The sequence below is a fragment of the Tiliqua scincoides genome, chromosome 9 (genome assembly GCF_035046505.1).
Source record: "Tiliqua scincoides isolate rTilSci1 chromosome 9, rTilSci1.hap2, whole genome shotgun sequence".
Lineage (NCBI taxonomy): Eukaryota > Metazoa > Chordata > Lepidosauria > Squamata > Scincidae > Tiliqua > Tiliqua scincoides.
Genome location: NC_089829.1, coordinates 2,993,704 through 3,011,560, shown reverse-complemented (window position 1 = coordinate 3,011,560; position 17,857 = coordinate 2,993,704). Strand labels below are relative to the sequence as shown.

The following is a 17,857-nucleotide window of genomic DNA, read 5'->3' as shown; positions in this document are numbered from 1 at the left end:
GATGGGCAGCTTATACAGTGGGTTGAGGTACCTGCAATAACTTACTGCACCCACCCCTCTGGCTATGCTGCAGGGTTAATGGCCAACTATGACCAAAGAGCGGTTTCATCAGTGTGCCAAGGTGGGGAGCTCCATGCAGCGTTGACGTTCTCGGTGATGAACTCTCCCTCTTCCTTCCTCCCTTCCTGTTTTTCTCTCCAGCAAGGTTCAGGTGCTTTACGGTGGGACAGATCTCTTTGACTACGAAGTGAGGAAGACCTTCAACAATGACATGTTGCTGGCTTTTGTGAGCAGCAGCTGCATCGCTGTCTTGGTCTACATCCTCGCCTCTTGCTCCGGTAAGCGGTAATGGAAGCAAACCGGCCCACCTCACAGGGTCACCGTCTCCCAGGTGAAGTCACGTGTTGGTTAAGATGGCCACCTTGCCTCGGAAAGAAGGGAATCACTGTCCCAAGCCCTTTCTGGTGTATCTGCTTCTAAAGAAGAATGAGATTCCCCACTACCAGGACAGCATCTTCTTACCATGAGCTCTCATTGATGAAACATCAAACATCTCTCCTAGATTTATTAACCCACATTCCGCCTAGCAAAAGACTGATTGGCCAGCAGCTGTAACAATACCCACACACTCCACCTCAAATGCAAGGCTTCCCAATGATTTGCACAGTCAGCTCTGACTCTTTAAACCTTACGTAATCAAGTGATGAGCATAAGAACAGCCCCACTGGATCAGGCCATAGGCCCATCTAGTCCAGCTTCCTGTATCTCACAGTGACCCACCAAATGCCCCAGGGAGCATACAAGACAACAAGAGACCTGCATCCTGGTGCCCTCTCTTGCATCTGGCATTCTGACACAGTCCATTTCTAAAATCAGGAGGTTGCACATACACATCATGGCTTGTAACCCATCATGGATTTTTCCTCCAGAAACTTGTTCAATCTCCTTTTAAAGACATCTAGGCCTGCTGCCATCACCACATCCTGTGGCAAGGACTTCCACAGACCAACCACACGCTGAGTAAAGAAATATTTTATTTTGTCTCTCCTAACTCTCCCAACACTCAGTTTGTATCCCCTGGTTCTGATGTTGTGTGAGAGGGTAAAGAGCATCTCTCTATCCACTCTATCCTTCCTGTGTATAATTTTATATGTCTCAATCATACTCCCCTTCAGGCACCTCTTTTCTAGGTCATGCATGTGTGGACTTGCTCTTGGTTTGTGTGTCAGCCCCTGAAAAAAAAGCTTCAAAGTCTTCCTCCATCTCCTTCTTGCAGTGTTCCTGTCTTTCTTTGGGATTGCTAGCATTGGACTCAGCTGTTTGGTGGCCCTTTTTCTCTACCACGTAGTGTTTGGAATTCAGTACCTCGGCATCTTGAATGGAGTGGCTGCTTTTGTCATCGTGGGAATTGGTAAGTCATCTTGATGTGCCCCTTGTTAGCACTTCCTGGCCCCCAAGTAGGATGCCATCTTCTTAGTCTCACCTACATGGTCATCTTCCCCATGTACAAAATGTAGATGTTAGCTCCCTGGGGACATAGACCTGTTTTTTTTCATATTGGAAAGAGCAACTGTTGTTGATACTGCTATGTTATGAGAAGATATACAATGTTGTCAGTTGGTGAAGGGGGATGATATAATTTTACCATCCTGATCCAAAAGGCTGCATCCTTTGTACCTTTTCAACACAAGCCATGAAATGTGTATTTTCTGAGCGTTTCCTGATTTCTTTTTGTTTTATCCCCCCCACACACACACACACCACCCCAGGTGTGGACGATGTCTTTGTCTTCATCAACACCTACCGGCAGGCCACCCACCTGAAAGACATTCAGTTGCGGATGATCCACACCATCCAGACGGCAGGGAAAGCCACTTTTTTCACCTCCTTGACAACGGCCGCAGCATATGCCGCTAACATTTTCTCGCAGGTGAGCACGAGACTTCCCTCTTTTTGTCTTCAGCGTTTCAGGTTCTCCAATGTAGAATGTAACAAGAACTGCCCTCCCATCTGGATAGTTCAAAGTTCCATGAAGCCCTAGTACACTGTTTCCAGCAGTGGGACAGCAGGCTCTTGATTGCTTACACCCCAGCCTTTCTGGTCCCTTCTGGATGCACAGCATGTGATCCATCTCTGAGCCTCCCTCAAAGCTCCATGTCGCTCCTCAAGGTTTGCTGTATTCCTTCAATGCCTCATGCCCAGGGGATCTCAGCTCAGGCTTTTCAGTTCTCCTCCTCTCTCTGCAGATCCCAGCGGTGCACGATTTTGGGCTCTTCATGTCGCTGATTGTCTCCTGCTGCTGGGTGGCAGTTCTTTTCATGATGCCTGCAGCGCTGGGGATATGGTCTCTGTACTTGTCACCCCTGGAAAATGCCTGCCACAATAGGTGTGACTTGTTGAGTAAGCTTGGATTTAAAATGTTATGTGTTATGAGGGCAAGGAGGTAATTCCAGGAGGTGACTCCCCAACCTCCTTTTTCCTCTCTTTTTGGATATTGGTCACTGCTAGGGGACTGGGCAGAAGGAGAGTTTCTGGGTATTCTGTTCCAGATTGAGAGAAGTCGTGTGCCCCAGCTTCAATCCTCCTGATGGTGCACATCATGCACAGCTGATGCCTGCCTTGAGCACCTGTTTGATCTGTCCTTGGCTGACAAAGCCAAGCCACAGTTGTTCTGCAAGGGCAAATTACTCAAAGGTTCTTATGATGCTGCCTGTTTTTTCCTCTGCTGCAGCTGTAGTCAGAAGTGTGTGAAGGAGAGCACCTTGCATGTGTCAGATGGGCTGTTTGTTTTCTCGATGGCTGCGGACAGTTCTGGCCCACGGACCTTGCCTTACCTTGATGACGACATCCCCCTCTTGAATGTGGAAGATGAGCCAGGTAGGCTGGAGGAGCAGGGTTGCAGGCTGCATGGTGTGTGCAAAAAAATTAGGTTTTCCTTGTGCTCAGTGTGTTCAACTGAGTGTGCTCAGATGCTCCACCTGGAGCGAAGCCTGGAAATTTGCTTCAAATCTCTGCTATGAAACTACAGTGCTAGCTGAGCTGAGACCCCCTGTCCAGATGCAAAGCTGAAGCTTGGGGATCATGAGCTGCATCCTAGTTTAATTCATTCATTCTTTAATCTGCATGTAATTAACCTGTGGAACTCCTTGCCACAGGATGTGGTGATGGCTTCTGGCGTAGATGCCCTGAAGAGGGGATTTCTTTGTAGAAGAAAAGTCCATCACAGGATACAAGCCATGATGCGTATGTGCAACCTCCTGGTTTTAGAAGTAGGCTGTCTCAGAATGCCAAGGGAGTGCCACCAGGTTGCAGGTATCTTGTGTGCTCCCTGAGGCATCTGATGGGCAGTGCAGGAAGCTGGACTATATTGGGCTGATCCAGCAGAGCTGTTCTTATGTTCAGAGATTGGTTCACTTCCACATCTATCCCTCCACTCAAATTGGCAGAGTAAAGACTCAAACAAATGTCCTCCTTGCGACTGATGTCCAGCCAGCCTCTGAGTGTCAAAACCTCCTATTCTCACTAAGAGCTAGAAACCTGGGTAGAAAGCTTGAAACATGGCTATCTTGGAGGAAGTGCAATGCCCTCAAATCCATCCCTCCTGTGATGAGCCTTCCTGCAGACCAGGGGTCCCTGACTCCTGGCAAACAGCTCACAGTTTTTGAAGTTTCTGCCACAGACACCCAACCTCATTGATATGCTGTCCTGCTGCTACATGGTAATTTATGGAAATATCTGTTGTTTTCCTAGAATAATATGAGACCGGAGGACAATTTCCTACGGGGGCCCCCTTGGGTCAGCGGGGCAGGGAAAGTCGCTGTGTGTGCATGTGCAATGTTAATACAGCTAGGAGCAGATACTTTAGCAGTGAAATGCTAAATTCAAGGGAAGGGCGTGATTCAAGATTTGGGGTGAGGCTTAGACAAGACCATCAGCAATAGGTTGTGTCAATTGAGAAAGCATCCCAAAGTCCTCGATCATTATGCCGGGATAATCTGAAGGTGCCCTCCTTACTGACCCAGTATTACTGTGAGGCATAGCAATTCTCCAAGGCTTTAGATTTTTTCCCCTCAAGCCCTGAGATACCAGGGATTGAACTGGGACCTGCTCCCTGCCTGAACAGGGTTCTCTCCCTGCGCTGTGGCTTCTCCCTGAATAGTAAGGGAATGCCATAACTGTTGTGTGGTGCTTGTGGGCTTTCCAAAGACTTGGTTCGTCACTGTAGGAAAAAAAGAAGTGGAGCTTGTACTGAATCTTCTCATTTCACAGAGTGAGGTGATAAACTGAGGCACTGGAATCTGGGCTGCTGTACTGGAATTCTGGGCTGCAGGAAGGGAGTCGCACTTCTAAACCCTTCCCCATCCCCCAAAAAACACTCTAAGGGTGCAATCCTAACCCATTTTCCCATAATGCAACTTCGAGGTAAGGGAACAAACATTGCCATACCTTGAGAAGACCTCTGTAACTGCCTCCCAACTGCAGCACATGCCCCACTGGCACAGCTATGCCAGTGCTGGAAAGTTGGTTAGGATTCGCCCTTAGTGTAATAAACTAAAAAACTAAGGAGCTAACTACGCTATATCTTTTATCCAGTGTTCTTTTATACAACATGGGGGGGGGGGGAGTTTGCACATGGTTGCATTCTGAAATATGTTTCCCCCCACTGAAATGGAGCAGTCCAGAATTCTGTCACCTCTAACTTCATAAGCAGATATCTCTTGTGAGCAAGTCAAGTCACCAACTCAATACAGTGTTTAAAAGTCTACAAGCTATGAAGCGGTACAAACCCCCAATGTTGTGCAATGCAGGCTTCTGGATTTTTACTTACATACTTGCCTTTCTCTGCTTGCATTTCACCTTGGCTTTGTCCTTTCTGTTAGTGGCTGTGGAAATGGGGGATGTCCCCCTGGTATCCGTGCTGCCTGAGAACCTCCAGTGCCCCACCAGAAACAATCAGGGTCACCTGATCCCTCGCTTGCAGGAGCTCCTCCAGTATTGGACACTGTGGTCAGCAGTGAAGAGCCGATGGATGATTATTGGTAAGCAGGATGGGCAAGTCAGCATTCCAGTGAAGCTCAGCATGTGGAATGGCATGCAGATTTCATTATCCAAACAAACCTTTTCTTTTATTTGAAAAAAAATGCAAATTTCTAGACCTTAAGGGGCACACAGATTGAAAAGTGCATGTGACAAAGTGAAAGGGGTGATTTTGCCTTAGCCTACACTCAGCTTGTACCATTTTAGGTAGCCCAGCTGGAAATGTCATGGTTTTTGCCTTTGAAGACACTGGAAAGATCCCATATGAATGCCAAGTATTTATACAAAGATTTCTAGACTGACTTTCTTTCCCATCACCAAGGTGACTCACAATAATATATTAAATACCAGAATTAAAGCACAGTCTGAAGTTTGAATTATTGCAGCTTTTATTTCTGCTGTTGAATTTTTGTGTAGTTTTGTTGCTCTTATATTTTACATAAATTGGATCTTGGACACCCATGTTAGATGGGGGAAGATGGGATATAAATTAGTTTGTTGCAGTACTTACAACTGAGTACTTACTCATAACCTTGTAAGGTAGGTAGCATTATTCCCATATAGCAGATAGGGAGAAGTGGCTTGCTTAAAGCCACCCAGTGAGCCCCTGACATAGGCAAGTTTGACATAGGCAAGTTTCAAACTGGTGAAGTCTTGGATCCATCTTGCAGCCGCAACGCTACAGTGGCAAGAACTCTTGATGTGATTTGCGTGTAATCCTGCTTCGGTCTTCATGCTGTGTCTTGTTGCAGGGCTGTTTGTGATGGTTCTCCTGCTCTCCATCTTCTTCGCCAGCCGCCTCAGGCCGGCTAGCCGTGCTCCCCTTCTCTTCCGGCCTGACACCAACATCCAGGTGCTGCTGGATCTCAAGTACAACTTGAGTGCTGAGGGCATTTCCTGTGTCACCTGCTCAGGTGAGATGAAGCTGAGTCAGTCGTAGCTTGCTCAGGGGACTGATGGCGCAGGCATTTGGAAAAAGCTTATTCCGCTTGATTTTTGTTCAGCACCACATGAATGACAAGAGTGCTGAATGAATGGCAAGAGGCTTTTGTCACCCATTCAGGAGGGCTGTGATTCTTCCTCCTTTGGGGAGAACCTCCCCCCCAGCCTTGCTTCTATCAATGCTCAATAGCCTTCCTTCCCTGACTAACCTTGTGTGACAGGCTTATTTCAGGAAAAACCCTGTAATCTGCAGAATAACATCCACACCACTTTGGAGAAGAAGAAACGGGGATCAGGGCTTGCATGGGGGCCCCAGTCAAGTGCACCTGGGGATGGAGCTCTGCAGGGTGAGTTTGTGAGCAGCCTGCATCCTCAGTCTTTGCCCACCCTTGCTGTAGAAACCCTGCTAAATAATAATAGCCCCCAGAGGAGTTCTGGAGCGGAGGGGAAGCATGATCTGGCTGTACCTTCTAGTTAAGGAGGAGGACAACATACAGCAGCAGAATGTATTTTAAAAGTGACTTGCATTTGAGGATGAGGTGCCCTTTGGACCACCCTGGTTCTTGTCCAGTCAAGGGCACCTGTTGCTAGATGGTCCATCTCAGACTGACTGTGCTGCATTCTTCAGACCCCCAGGGAACTGTCTACATCTTCAAATCCAAAGGGAAGGGTCGACCAGCAATCTACAGGTTCTCTCTCAATGCCACTGTCCCAGCTCCATGGCAGACAGTGTCCCCAGGAGATGGGGAGGTCCCCTCTTTTCAGGTGAGTGGTGGGAGTATCTCTCAATGTTGGCAACAAGGAAATGGGCGTACTACAGTGCAGGAGGAAGGGGAGATGGGGAGCTTCTTTGAGGAACCCCACTTTTTCTGGAATCCTAGCCTGAGCTTTGTTTTGGGGAAATGTACAAGGAAGGACATAAGAACATAAGAACAGCCCCACTGGCTCAGGCCATAGGCCCATCTAGTCCAGCTTCCTGTATCTTACAGCGGCTCACCAAATGCCCCAGGGAGCACACCAGATAACAAGAGACCTGCATGCTGGTGCCCTCTCTTGCATCTGACATAGTCCATTTCTAAAATCAGGAGGTGGCACATACACATCATGGCTTGTAACCCATAATGGATTTTTCCTCCAGAAACTTGTCCAATCCCCTTTTAAAGTCATCCAGGCCAGATGCTGTCACCACATCCTGTGGCAAGGAGTTCCACAGACCAACCACACGCTGAGTAAAGAAATATTTTATTTTGTCTGTTCTAACTCTCCCAACATTTTAGTGGATGTCCCCTGGTTCTGGTGTTATGTGAGAGTGTAAAGAGCATCTCCCTATCCACTCTGTCCATCCCCTGTATAATTTTGTATGTCTCAATCATGTCCCCCCTCAGGCGTCTCTTTTCTAGGCTGAAGAGGCCCAAACGCCTCATAGGGAAGGTGCCCCAGCTCAGTAGTCGCTCATCTTAGTAGCTCTCTTTTGCACCTTTTCCATTTCCACTATGTCCTTTTTGAGATGCGGTGACCAGAACTGGACACAATACTCCAGGTGTGGCCTTAGCATCGATTTGTACAACATTATAATATTAGCCATTTTGTTCTCAATTCCTTTTCTAATTATCCCAAGCATAGAATTGGCCTTCTTCACTGCCGCCGCACATTGGGTCAACACTTTCATCGACCTGTCCACCACCACCCCAAGATCTCTCTCCTGATCTGTCACAGACAGCTCAGAACCCATGTGAAGTTTTGATTTTTTGCCCCAATGTGCATGACTTTACACTTGTCAGAGACATGTGTGTCTCTGATCACCATGCGGAATTACAAAAAATAAAAACAGATACCAAACTCCACATTCTGAAACTTCTCAGTTGTTCATTCTTTTTAATCAAATGTTAAGTTGCTAGCCCTCAAGGCTGTGCAAATAGTCTTGAGAGTTAGCAAGCAATGTGAAGAAATCTCACTTGCTGTGAGGAGGGGGCGTGATCCATAACTAACTTGAGTGTCAGTTTCTTCTGTAGCCTATTTTTTTTTTTTACATTTTTTTTTTTTACATTACAATAGATTAATTTACTCAGATTGCAAGAGTCAATTTTTTACCTGTGTTCATGTTAGGTAGCTTGGGGTGCGACCTGGTTTGCAACAAAGATATGGAGGTGCTCAGGACTGACTACACAAATAGCAGATCATGCAATGAAATTGTTCTTGGACTTTGCATACGGAATAGTGCTTCAGATATAGAAGGCCTTGTCTTCTTCCTGACACAAATCATTTCTTAGAAGGAAATGCTTTTCATTAATTGTCCGCTGTGACCTCCCCTCCCCCCAGCTCCCAGTCTCTTTCGTAGTTGGTCACCCCCATTTCAAACCTCATCAATCTGTCGCTGTGAATTTAGGATATTTTTTTTTGCCCATCATTGTCCATCATTCAGCACTCAGTCATGTGACCCTCCCTCTGCAGTCATGGTGCCAGAAAAATATATTGTGGGGAGGAGGGGACAAAATTATGAGGAGGGGTGAGCTTTGTCCCACATGTTAGATTTCTGAAAGGGACACAGTTTTATTATTTCACATGAGCATTCTTATGCTAAATACATTTTTCTCTGTGGTAGAGTAACTTTTCAGAAAGTTATGTTCAGTATTGCAGTCTCAATTTTCAGATTTAGCCATGGAGATTTTTGGGGAACAAGCTATTGATCTTTAGTGTGGGGGAGGAGAAGCATTGCTCTCTGACCCTGCCAATGCCCACTGGCAATCTGGGGTGCTGTTGTCCAAGAACAGTGTCTTCCTGTGATCTGCTGTATGTGCAGGCCTGCAGATTCTTACCATTATCTAACAGATAATGATCTGTTGGGGCAAGCAGGGAAGAGTCTAGGATGCTAACCTTTCTTTTGTGGCCTGTTCCCCAACTCCGGACAGATGGAGTGAAGTGTTCTGTTTTCATTAATCCATTGCTTAGGTATATAGAGTTCCTTACGGTAACTTCACCAAGAGGCTGACCGCTTGTATGTCCACAGTAGGGCATGTCCAGCAGATGGGCCCCAAGAAATGGATGATGACCACTTTGTCCTGCGATGCCAAGAGAGGGTGGAAATTTGATTTCAGTTTCTACGTGGCTGCAAAGGAACAGCAGCAAACACGGTAATAAAAATGTTGCTTTTATCTATTCCAGCAAATGGGATAAAGTCCGTTGAGGCACAGTGCTTGATCAGGGCTATACACAGGGTGCAACTCTGGAGAAGGCTCAAAGTGTGGAGGCTCTAGTTCCACCCAGAAGAGTCCCAGTTCCTAGTCCTCATGGCTTCCAAAGGGCCATGATGCTTTCTCAAGTTGAAAAATGCCCATCTCCACACACATATTGCCCCATGGTTGGGTGATAGAAGAATTCTCAGTGGCAGAGTTGTAATTAGGGTGGAGCCTGACAGACGTGCTTTGGGCACTATGCCAAGGGGGGTGCAGGACATTGGCTTGCCCTAGTTATGGAGGAGGTTCTGGCGGCATTGTGCCCGCGTTGTTTTTCTGAGCCTCCACAGGTGAAGGAACAGGGCGAGTGCTCTCTCCTCTGAAGAGAACCCTGAAATGATGTCACAACATCATCCTGGGTGCTGGAAAAGAGTGCTGAACCTCTGCTCAGTGGCTGCTCCATTCCTGTGAAGTGCTTTCCCCCAATGCTTCCTGGAGACATACCCAAAATGAATTGTAGAATTAACTTATCTTGCAGTGGTTTGCTGTGGTGTGTCTCCTGAAAGGATGATGGGCAATGTTGACTTGAGGGGAGAGTTCCAACAAGATGATTTGAGAACTGCCCTCCTTTCATTGAACTGCAGTTCTCCGCATTCCTTGATTGAGAGCCCTGACCGTTTTATTTGAAAGTGGAGACATGTCCTTTTTGAAGCTAGTTTTTCAGGACAGGACTAAACTGTTAATGGGGGGCAGTTCCAGCAGAATCTTCCAGTTTTGATGTGGGCTGGTGCTTCTCTATTTTATTAGACCAGTAAATCGATTTTATTTCACCCAATTTGAGTGAGCCTGCATTCTTAGTAAGAGTCTGCCCTGATTCTTCCAGATGGACTTGAACTACATTTTAGAACATTATTTAATCTTTTTAGAAAGATATAGAAGCCATGTGCATGTTAACTTCAGGAGATGCAGAAAGTGGCACATATGGTACTTTTTCCCAAGCTGTGTTTGAACAAAGGTGGCAGCTTTCTCTTTTTGCTTTTTCTTTTCTTTCTCTTTTTCACTTTATGTTAAAAGAACCTTTGACAATGGAGGGGAAAATGGACATTGAAATAGTCTGGTGTTTTCCCTGAAGTTCAAAGGAATGAAGCCCTGTAGCTCTTGTACACACTTTTTCTGCTAGGAAGTCCCACTGAGCTCAATGAGACTTACTTCTGAGTAAGCCAGAAGCGGGAAGTAAGCAGGAAGCCAGCTGTACACATAGGACTGTGCTGGCAGCACGTCTTGCCTAGATACTTTTAACAGGGGATTGGACAAATTTCTGGAGGAAAAATCCATCACAGTTTACAAGCCATGATGTGTATTTGCAACCTCCTGATTTTAGAAATGGGCTGTGTCAGATACAAGGGAGGCACCAGGATGCAGGTCTCTTGTTGTCTTGTGTGCTTCCTGGGGCATTTGGTGGGTCACTGTGAGATACAGGAAGCTGGACTAGATAGGCCTATGGCCTGATCCAGCAAGGCTGTTCTTATGTTATGTAGCAGCTTACAAAACAAGCAATGGAGGGCAAAAATGCAATTAAAAGCAGAAGCCTAAAACCACTTTTCTGTCTGCAGGAAGCTGTACTTCGCCCAGTCACACAAGCCCCCTTATCACGGTCGGGTGTGCATGACTCCACCTGGGTGCCTTCTCAGCTCCAGCCCAGATGGACCAAACAAAGGCTTCCTGTATGTACCAAGTGAGAAAGGTGAGAGCACTTGGGGGGATGTGACCCAGAGGTCTTGGCTTTGCATGCATGCCTGGGCTCCTTGAGGGCTGTGTCTCTAAGCAGGACTGAAGAAGACCCTTGATCTAACGGAGAGTGACTTCCAGTTAGTGCGAACAATATGGACCTAGATGGACCCTGGGTTAGGAGGCCAGCTCCTGTATGTGCTTGGCCACAGAGGGATTTAGGCAGTTTGAATGCAGTTTCACTCTTGTTGCTTCTCTGAGTGGAAGGAAGTTTTGTGGGAGCAGCCATCTGCACATGCTTCCTTCTCAGAACAGAGAGCTTGTTTGGTGTTTGTGTGTAATACGTTTGTCTGCAAATATACCAAGTGAGTAGAGGGAAGCAGGAAGCAGACAGGGATGCTCCTGTCAGCCCCTCAAAAGCTTGTACCTTGGATTTGCTTAGGGACTTGCTCAGAGATTCCCAAATTCAATCACCAGTATTTGATGTAGGATGGGAAAAAGTTCCTTGCTGCAAGCCTTGGTCTGACTTGATATAGTGCAGCTTTGGATTTCCATCCTTTCTCCTTGCCTTTCTCCTCCAGCATCCCCCAAAGCCAAGCTGTCGCCCACTTCTGGGTTCAACCCTTGTGGAAATGCCAGTTGTGGGAAGCCAGCTGTTCGACCGCTGGTGGACACAGGAGCCATGGTATTTGTGGTGTTTGGGATCCTGGGAGTGAATCGCACCCGGCAGATGGACAACCACGTCATTGGAGACATGGTATATGTGCCTTTCTGCATGGGGTGGGTGGGATGCGTTTAAGGTCTCATATGTTTCCTCTCTTTCTGTGGGTGTCTCCTTGTGAAAGGGCAGTGTCATCTACGATGATGGTTTTGACCTCTTCAAAGAGATTGGCAACCTGTGCCAGATCTGCAAGGCCATCGCCACCAATGCTGAGCTGGTCAAACCAGGAGGAGCCCAATGTTTACCCTCAGGTATGTTGACACATCTTGAGCCATTATAACATCCTCTTATGGCCATTTGGGAGTGATATTTGCATGTGAGCATTGCTTTCAGTTGCTTTCAGTCTTTGAAACATGTAATTGGGACGTGATTCATTTGGGGCCTGTTCAATTCCCGAGAGATGAAGTGACTTTTCATTGTAATTGGGGACAACCCAGATCTCACTAGGCTTGAAAAGGATTTTCTTAACTTCAGTGAAAACACAGCCTTTGCTGTTCTGGATTGTGCAGAAATTCAGTAACCACCTAAATCCTCTCTCTCTCTTTCCAGGTTATAGCACCTCTGTCCTTCAGATGCTGCACCCAGATTGTAAGAACCTTCCTGAACCAAACCTCCTTCCTGGGCAGCTGTCCCACGGGGCGGTGGGTGTAAAAGATGGCAAAGTGCAATGGATCTCCATGGCCTTTGAGTCGGTGAGGACCCCCACCCATTCTGTTCCCCAGCTTGCAAGTTCAGGTTCTGGGGCAGAGTTCTCCAAGTCAGAGGCAGTAGTGTTACTGCCTCCACCGCAGAGAATGGGAGGCACCATTTGTCCTGAGCTGGCTCAGAATTCAGTTTTTTTCGTCCTTCCTGTCTGTCTCCCTGCCTTCCCTGAGCCTAAATCTTGGAGCATAATGCTGGGTGCCCTAGCAGATGTCCAAAGGGAAAGGGTTTTCCCGAAGGTAGAAAACTGGAAAAATGACTCTGCCCGAGTTAATGAGAGACCAGTCAATTTGGTGCAGCTCAATTGAGCATGTAGAAAGCATTACATTTTTCACAAGATCCATGCCTGTTTGAGCTGGGAACCGCCTGTGGCTCTACACGGCTGTATGTTTTCAACCTGTGGAAATTAGAACCGGGGGAATAAGGTTTTCTTAAGGGCAGCAGGTTGACCCTTGGAGCCTTTCAAACAAATGGAGCTCTTGCCTGCACTAGGGAGGTTTCCCGAGGGTGCTTCTAATTGACCTGGAAAAGCTGCTGGTCAGTGGGTGAAACATCAAGCTGGTGCATGAGTGCCAACTCACTTCATAATTTAATAATCTTGTAGGAGCTACTTTTAAGGCATTTTGATGGCGTGTGAGAACCAGGGCACTTGTTTTTATTGCTTTTGCAAAAATGTGTGTGTAAATAAATTGTTGTGTAAGATTATCTCTGTCCCCATATGGGAAACAGGGCAAAGCATATTTAGCTGTTTCTCACATTGGGGCTGGTTTGGTGGGGGTGGCTGAAGCCAGCAGTTAAGAGCAGACAATGGCTATCTCGAGGATGTTTCTGAAATAATCCCTGTGGGACCCAGCTTGTCCCACAGGGAAGACTGGTTGGAACCCAAATGATAATGAACTTCTGCAAAGAATGTCTTAAGGACATTGATTCTGCAAGGAATTGTCCTTCTGCAAGGAATCTAGGCAAAGGCTGCACAGCCTCTGGCTAGAAGACCCTGGCTGCACAGCAGAGAGACGTAATGGAGTGTTGTACAGAAGTTCATGCATTTGTAGTTCATTTCAGCTTTCAGTTCCTTTGGATCTCCTTCACTCTCTCCCTCCTCCTCTGCTGCCCTCTAAGCTACTGGTATATGTGGTGCATTGATTAAACACCATTATACATCACCAAGCTTGTTTCGTTATTTCAGGATTTTTTCTGGATTTTTTCTGTGCTGTATTTTACCTATTCACAAAGTGTGCCCTGGTAAAATGCAGCACACAAAGCATCTTGATGCAGTCGTGTGTATGATCACATTGCACTTGCTTTGGTGTGGTGTTTTTATAATGCTCACATGGATGTGGCTGTTGGTTGCACAACGCACCATGTGAAAGAACTTTCCTGAAAGAACTTGGGAAAATCTTCTAATTACATATAAATTCAGGAGAAGTGGAAGTTCACACAATCCCATTAGAACAAACAAACAAAAAGGCTAGCAATTCACCCTTAAGCTTTAGCATTAGTCTAGCATTGGACAGCTAGCCCAAATCTAGAGTTATATTTAACTCAGATCACACAGCAGATTCCTAATTCTGACTGTCTGAACTCTGACTGAGCAGATTCCTAACTCTGACAGTCTGTGTCTGTGTCCAGACTCATTGTCTTCAAGCACAGTGCTTTCTGATGACATAGAGAGAATGCAAGAAGTGTGCATCTGTGAATTGTTCTAACCATTGGCTTCTTACCATTGCAGACAACCTACAAGGGAAAATCCTCTTTCCAGACCTACTCAGATTATCTAAAGTGGGAAACATTTCTCCAGGAACAACTCCGGCAGTTTCCTGAAAGCTCCATCTTGCGCCGGGGCTTCCAGACCTGCGAACACTGGAAGCAGATCTTCATGGAGATCATAGGTAGGTGGGCCTCTGCCTTCCTCTAGCAGTCCCAGCTGGAGAACCAGGAATAGCTGTGATTTGCAAGGTGGGGAAAAACTCCTAAGACTCAACTCCCTGCAGACATTGAAAATTTGTGACTGGTAACAACGGAGTCTAAAGGTGACTGTTCCCTGTCCCACAAGGCTTACAGTCAGGGCTGTGAATCAGGAGATTCTGATTCTCTGTGGCAGAGCTCCTATGTTCAATTGAGATGGTGGTGTGGAAACATGTCTGCCTCCCCAAGCTCTGCAGTAGAATTTGAAAAAAAAAAGAAAAACACAAAATCTCTCTCTCTCACACACCCTTCCTTATTCCAGGTGTGCAAAGTGCTCTCTATGGCCTCATCCTCTCCCTGGTGATCTGCATAGCTGCTGTTGCTATCTTCACCACTCACATTCTCCTGCTACTTCCAGTCTTGCTCACCATCCTAGGTACAGAAGACCTTCTCACCTCCTCCTTTTTTTTCTGTTTAAGAATTAATCATTCACAATCTTAATGTTATGAGAGTCGGTGTAGCACATTGGCTGAGCAGTACTTGGTTCAATTCACTTCTGCCTTGAGCTGGCTTGGTAGCTTTGGGGAAGCTTCCCCTTTTGACCTCAGTCTTCTCAATCTGTGATATGGGGTTAATAACACCTGATTGGGCTACAACATAAATAATACACAGAAAGTTCTTTGAACAGTTGGAAAATGCAATACAAATGCCAAGTATGATAAGATTTCTGGTTTTAAAAGGCTTATTTGTACATAAACCGCTTTTATGAACTTTTGTGAACTTTTAGTTGAAAAGCGGTATATAAATACTAATACTAATACTAATAATAATAATAATAATAATAATAAACCTTTTCTGTTTTTATTCCTTCCTCTCTCTCTCTCTTTCTGCAGGGGTTGTCTGCCTTGTGGTTACGATCATGTACTGGTCCGGCTGGGAGATGGGGGCGGTGGAGGCCATCTCCCTCTCCATCCTTGTTGGATCTTCAGTTGATTATTGTGTCCACCTTGTGGAGGGATACTTGCTAGCTGGGGAGAACGTGCCACTTCACCTGGCTGAGGTGAGTCTTCCCCATCATAAGATGCGTGCTGCCCTCAAGACTCTCTCCTTTCTTCAGCGTCTGGATATACCCCCCCCACACATTCTGTACCACACATTCTGATTTGAATGGAGAGTCATGCTAAATGGGACTGTGCCTGCCCACTTGGAAAGGCATCTCCATCCAGACACAATCCCTTCATCATGGTTATGGTGCCGTCCACATCGATGGTGCTTTACAAGGAGGGAGCGGATAGAACCCTGTCTCAAGGATCTTACAGTCTAGATGTCCTCTCTTCCTGATGTAACTAAGCATCATGAAACAGAAACATCTCATAATGCTTTCTCTGCTTATTTTTCTTTCCACTTATCCACTTCCTTTTCTGTTTGTCAAAATTGCAAGCCTCTTGGGACAGGGATCTGTCCTGTCATTCTGCGTAAAGTGCCATATTCATGGCTGTACAAATGTAGACAGAAGGGAAGGGGAGACTAAACATGGAATTGAGACTAAATAGGAACGAGTAAATTCTATGTGCTTAAGCTTTGTTACGGCAGGGAATGAGGATTTTCCTTCTTACCCTCCCTGACATGCTAGTTTTCCAAGTACAAGGAGGGGGGTTATGGCAGAGGTAAGGATTCAGGCATACAACTCACTTGCTCCCATCTGTGAATGGAAGTGGTACCGTCCATAGGTATGTAAAGCAAGAGCTTTGCTAAGTGAAACCTAGGGTCCCTCTAGTGGCGTCTCATAGTGGCCACTCGCATGCCTCTGGAAAATCCTCAAGCAAAGCATGAAGGCAATCAGCAACTGCTATCGAAGGTAGACTGCCTTTGACTGTGGAGACTCAATTTAACCAGCATCTCCCTGGTAGGGTTCTTAACACAAGCTTGTGGCAGTTCTCCTTGCCAACTTGCAGGAGAGGTTGATGGTCTGTTTTAAGGGGGGGGCAGTGCAGGATTAACTGACTGCAGTTACAACACATTCCCATTTCTCTCCCCCGCCCGCTCCTCTTAGGACCCAAGCTCCAGCCGCCAGTGGCGAACAATTGAGGCGGTGCGGCACGTGGGTGTGGCCATCGTCTCCAGCGCTGTCACCACCGTCATTGCCACCATCCCACTCTTCTTCTGCATCATTGCCCCCTTTGCCAAGTTTGGCAAGATCGTGGCCCTCAACACGGGTGTCTCCATCCTGTATACACTGACTGTGAGCACAGCTCTGCTGAGTGTCATGGGACCCGCCTCCTTCACGCGCAGCCGGACTTCCTTCCTCAAGGCCCTGGCAGGCGTGCTCATCACCATGGTGACTGGCCTCTGTGTCTGCTTGGCACTGCTGAGAAGCGGCTTCAAGATCCCCCTCCCCAATGGGACGATCCTATAGTTCCACTTCTCTGAATGACCTCTTCCAATACACATTTTTTTCTTCCCCCTTTTTTCCCAACTGGAGTCCCACAAGAGTCTCGGGACCAGAGTCTGGCAGTCCAACGGAGGATGTGCGCATCAGGGGACTTGATCACCATTCTTGCCATTTCCTGGGTATCAAGTGTACACATGGAGTCCTCACCATATGTGAACAGGGCTTAGTGGTGCAGGCAAGAGTCACAATGTAAGCTCTTGCTGGGCCCTCGATACCCTTTTCCTGGATCATTTGCTCGATCTTCCCTCTACAATCCCCTTTGTATAAAGGGGAGGAATCTGAGCCCCCATCCAATGGAGGACCCATGGCAGCAGTGTGAGAAGGGAATGGAGGAGAGATCCACTCCTTTCCTGTGAGGACTGGAGATCATTCATGGTTGGCCTTTCCAACTGTGGACTGGTGGGCTGTTCATACCAGCTGGTGCCACAAATTTCTTCCTCTAGTTTTCTAAGAAGATTGTTTTGTAAGTCCAAAAGAAAAAAAATGCCTCTGTCCCTTCTCTCCCAGTTTCTGGGTGCATGTTATTCCCATCTCCTTCTCTTTTGCTTGGAACCTGAGTGTTAATTTTCTCAAGGTGGATGGTGAGAATCCATGCATGTCCTGTGGCTGAGAAGAGGTGGAGGAGAATCTCTGCTTTATGTGTGTCGTCCCAAGTTGGCAGATGCAGAACTGCTTCCAGGTACTTTTTCCGTGTCATGCGATGTGGAAACCTGGAAGACATTGTGTGTCTTCCATACTCTGCTTGTGTATACTCTGCTTGTGGGGGCAGCTGCTGATTGATGCGGATTAACTGACTGCAGTTACAACACATTCCCATTTCTCTCCCCCGCCCGCTCCTCTTAGGACCCAAGCTCCAGGAGGACCCAAGCTCCAGGAGGAGGATGCTGTCGTGTTTTGACAGTTTCCGGTTGCTTTGATTTGTGTTTCAAATGTCTCTCCAGTTCTCCTATTGCAGTTTTCATAGCTGAGCCACAAGTAGCTGCTGAGGTAAGGGTCGAGAGACGAGCCAGGGCTCAGAATGGGGTCCAGCCACTGCTGGCCATAGAAGTTGCGAGGCCCATGCAAAACTTTTTTGTCATACTCACCAGGATGAGTGACAGCAGCAAAGCACCTGGCAGTAGCATCACTGCCAGTTCCTTCCAGGAGGGTGATTTCAAGCCAATTGGACCCAGGAGTGGGCAGGAGGGACGGCCGTCC

At 46.9% G+C, this 17,857-nt stretch overlaps 1 protein-coding gene across 1 annotated transcript in view; it reads left to right on the top strand.

Annotated features, from left to right (window-relative positions):
- Positions 1-16,624, top strand: part of DISP3 (dispatched RND transporter family member 3) — a 42,253-nt gene extending 25,629 nt beyond the window's left edge. The window contains exons 4-21 of the mRNA XM_066637676.1: positions 202-338; positions 1,277-1,411; positions 1,770-1,930; positions 2,247-2,386; positions 2,732-2,877; positions 4,881-5,039; positions 5,790-5,951; positions 6,201-6,326; positions 6,608-6,744; positions 8,929-9,110; positions 10,766-10,896; positions 11,462-11,637; positions 11,726-11,852; positions 12,151-12,293; positions 14,033-14,192; positions 14,531-14,644; positions 15,102-15,268; positions 16,262-16,624. Of these exons, the coding sequence (XP_066493773.1) occupies positions 202-338; positions 1,277-1,411; positions 1,770-1,930; positions 2,247-2,386; positions 2,732-2,877; positions 4,881-5,039; positions 5,790-5,951; positions 6,201-6,326; positions 6,608-6,744; positions 8,929-9,110; positions 10,766-10,896; positions 11,462-11,637; positions 11,726-11,852; positions 12,151-12,293; positions 14,033-14,192; positions 14,531-14,644; positions 15,102-15,268; positions 16,262-16,624 (2,866 nt within the window). The remainder of the gene's footprint in view (positions 1-201; positions 339-1,276; positions 1,412-1,769; positions 1,931-2,246; positions 2,387-2,731; positions 2,878-4,880; positions 5,040-5,789; positions 5,952-6,200; positions 6,327-6,607; positions 6,745-8,928; positions 9,111-10,765; positions 10,897-11,461; positions 11,638-11,725; positions 11,853-12,150; positions 12,294-14,032; positions 14,193-14,530; positions 14,645-15,101; positions 15,269-16,261) is intronic.
- Positions 16,625-17,857: the final 1,233 nt, after the last annotated feature.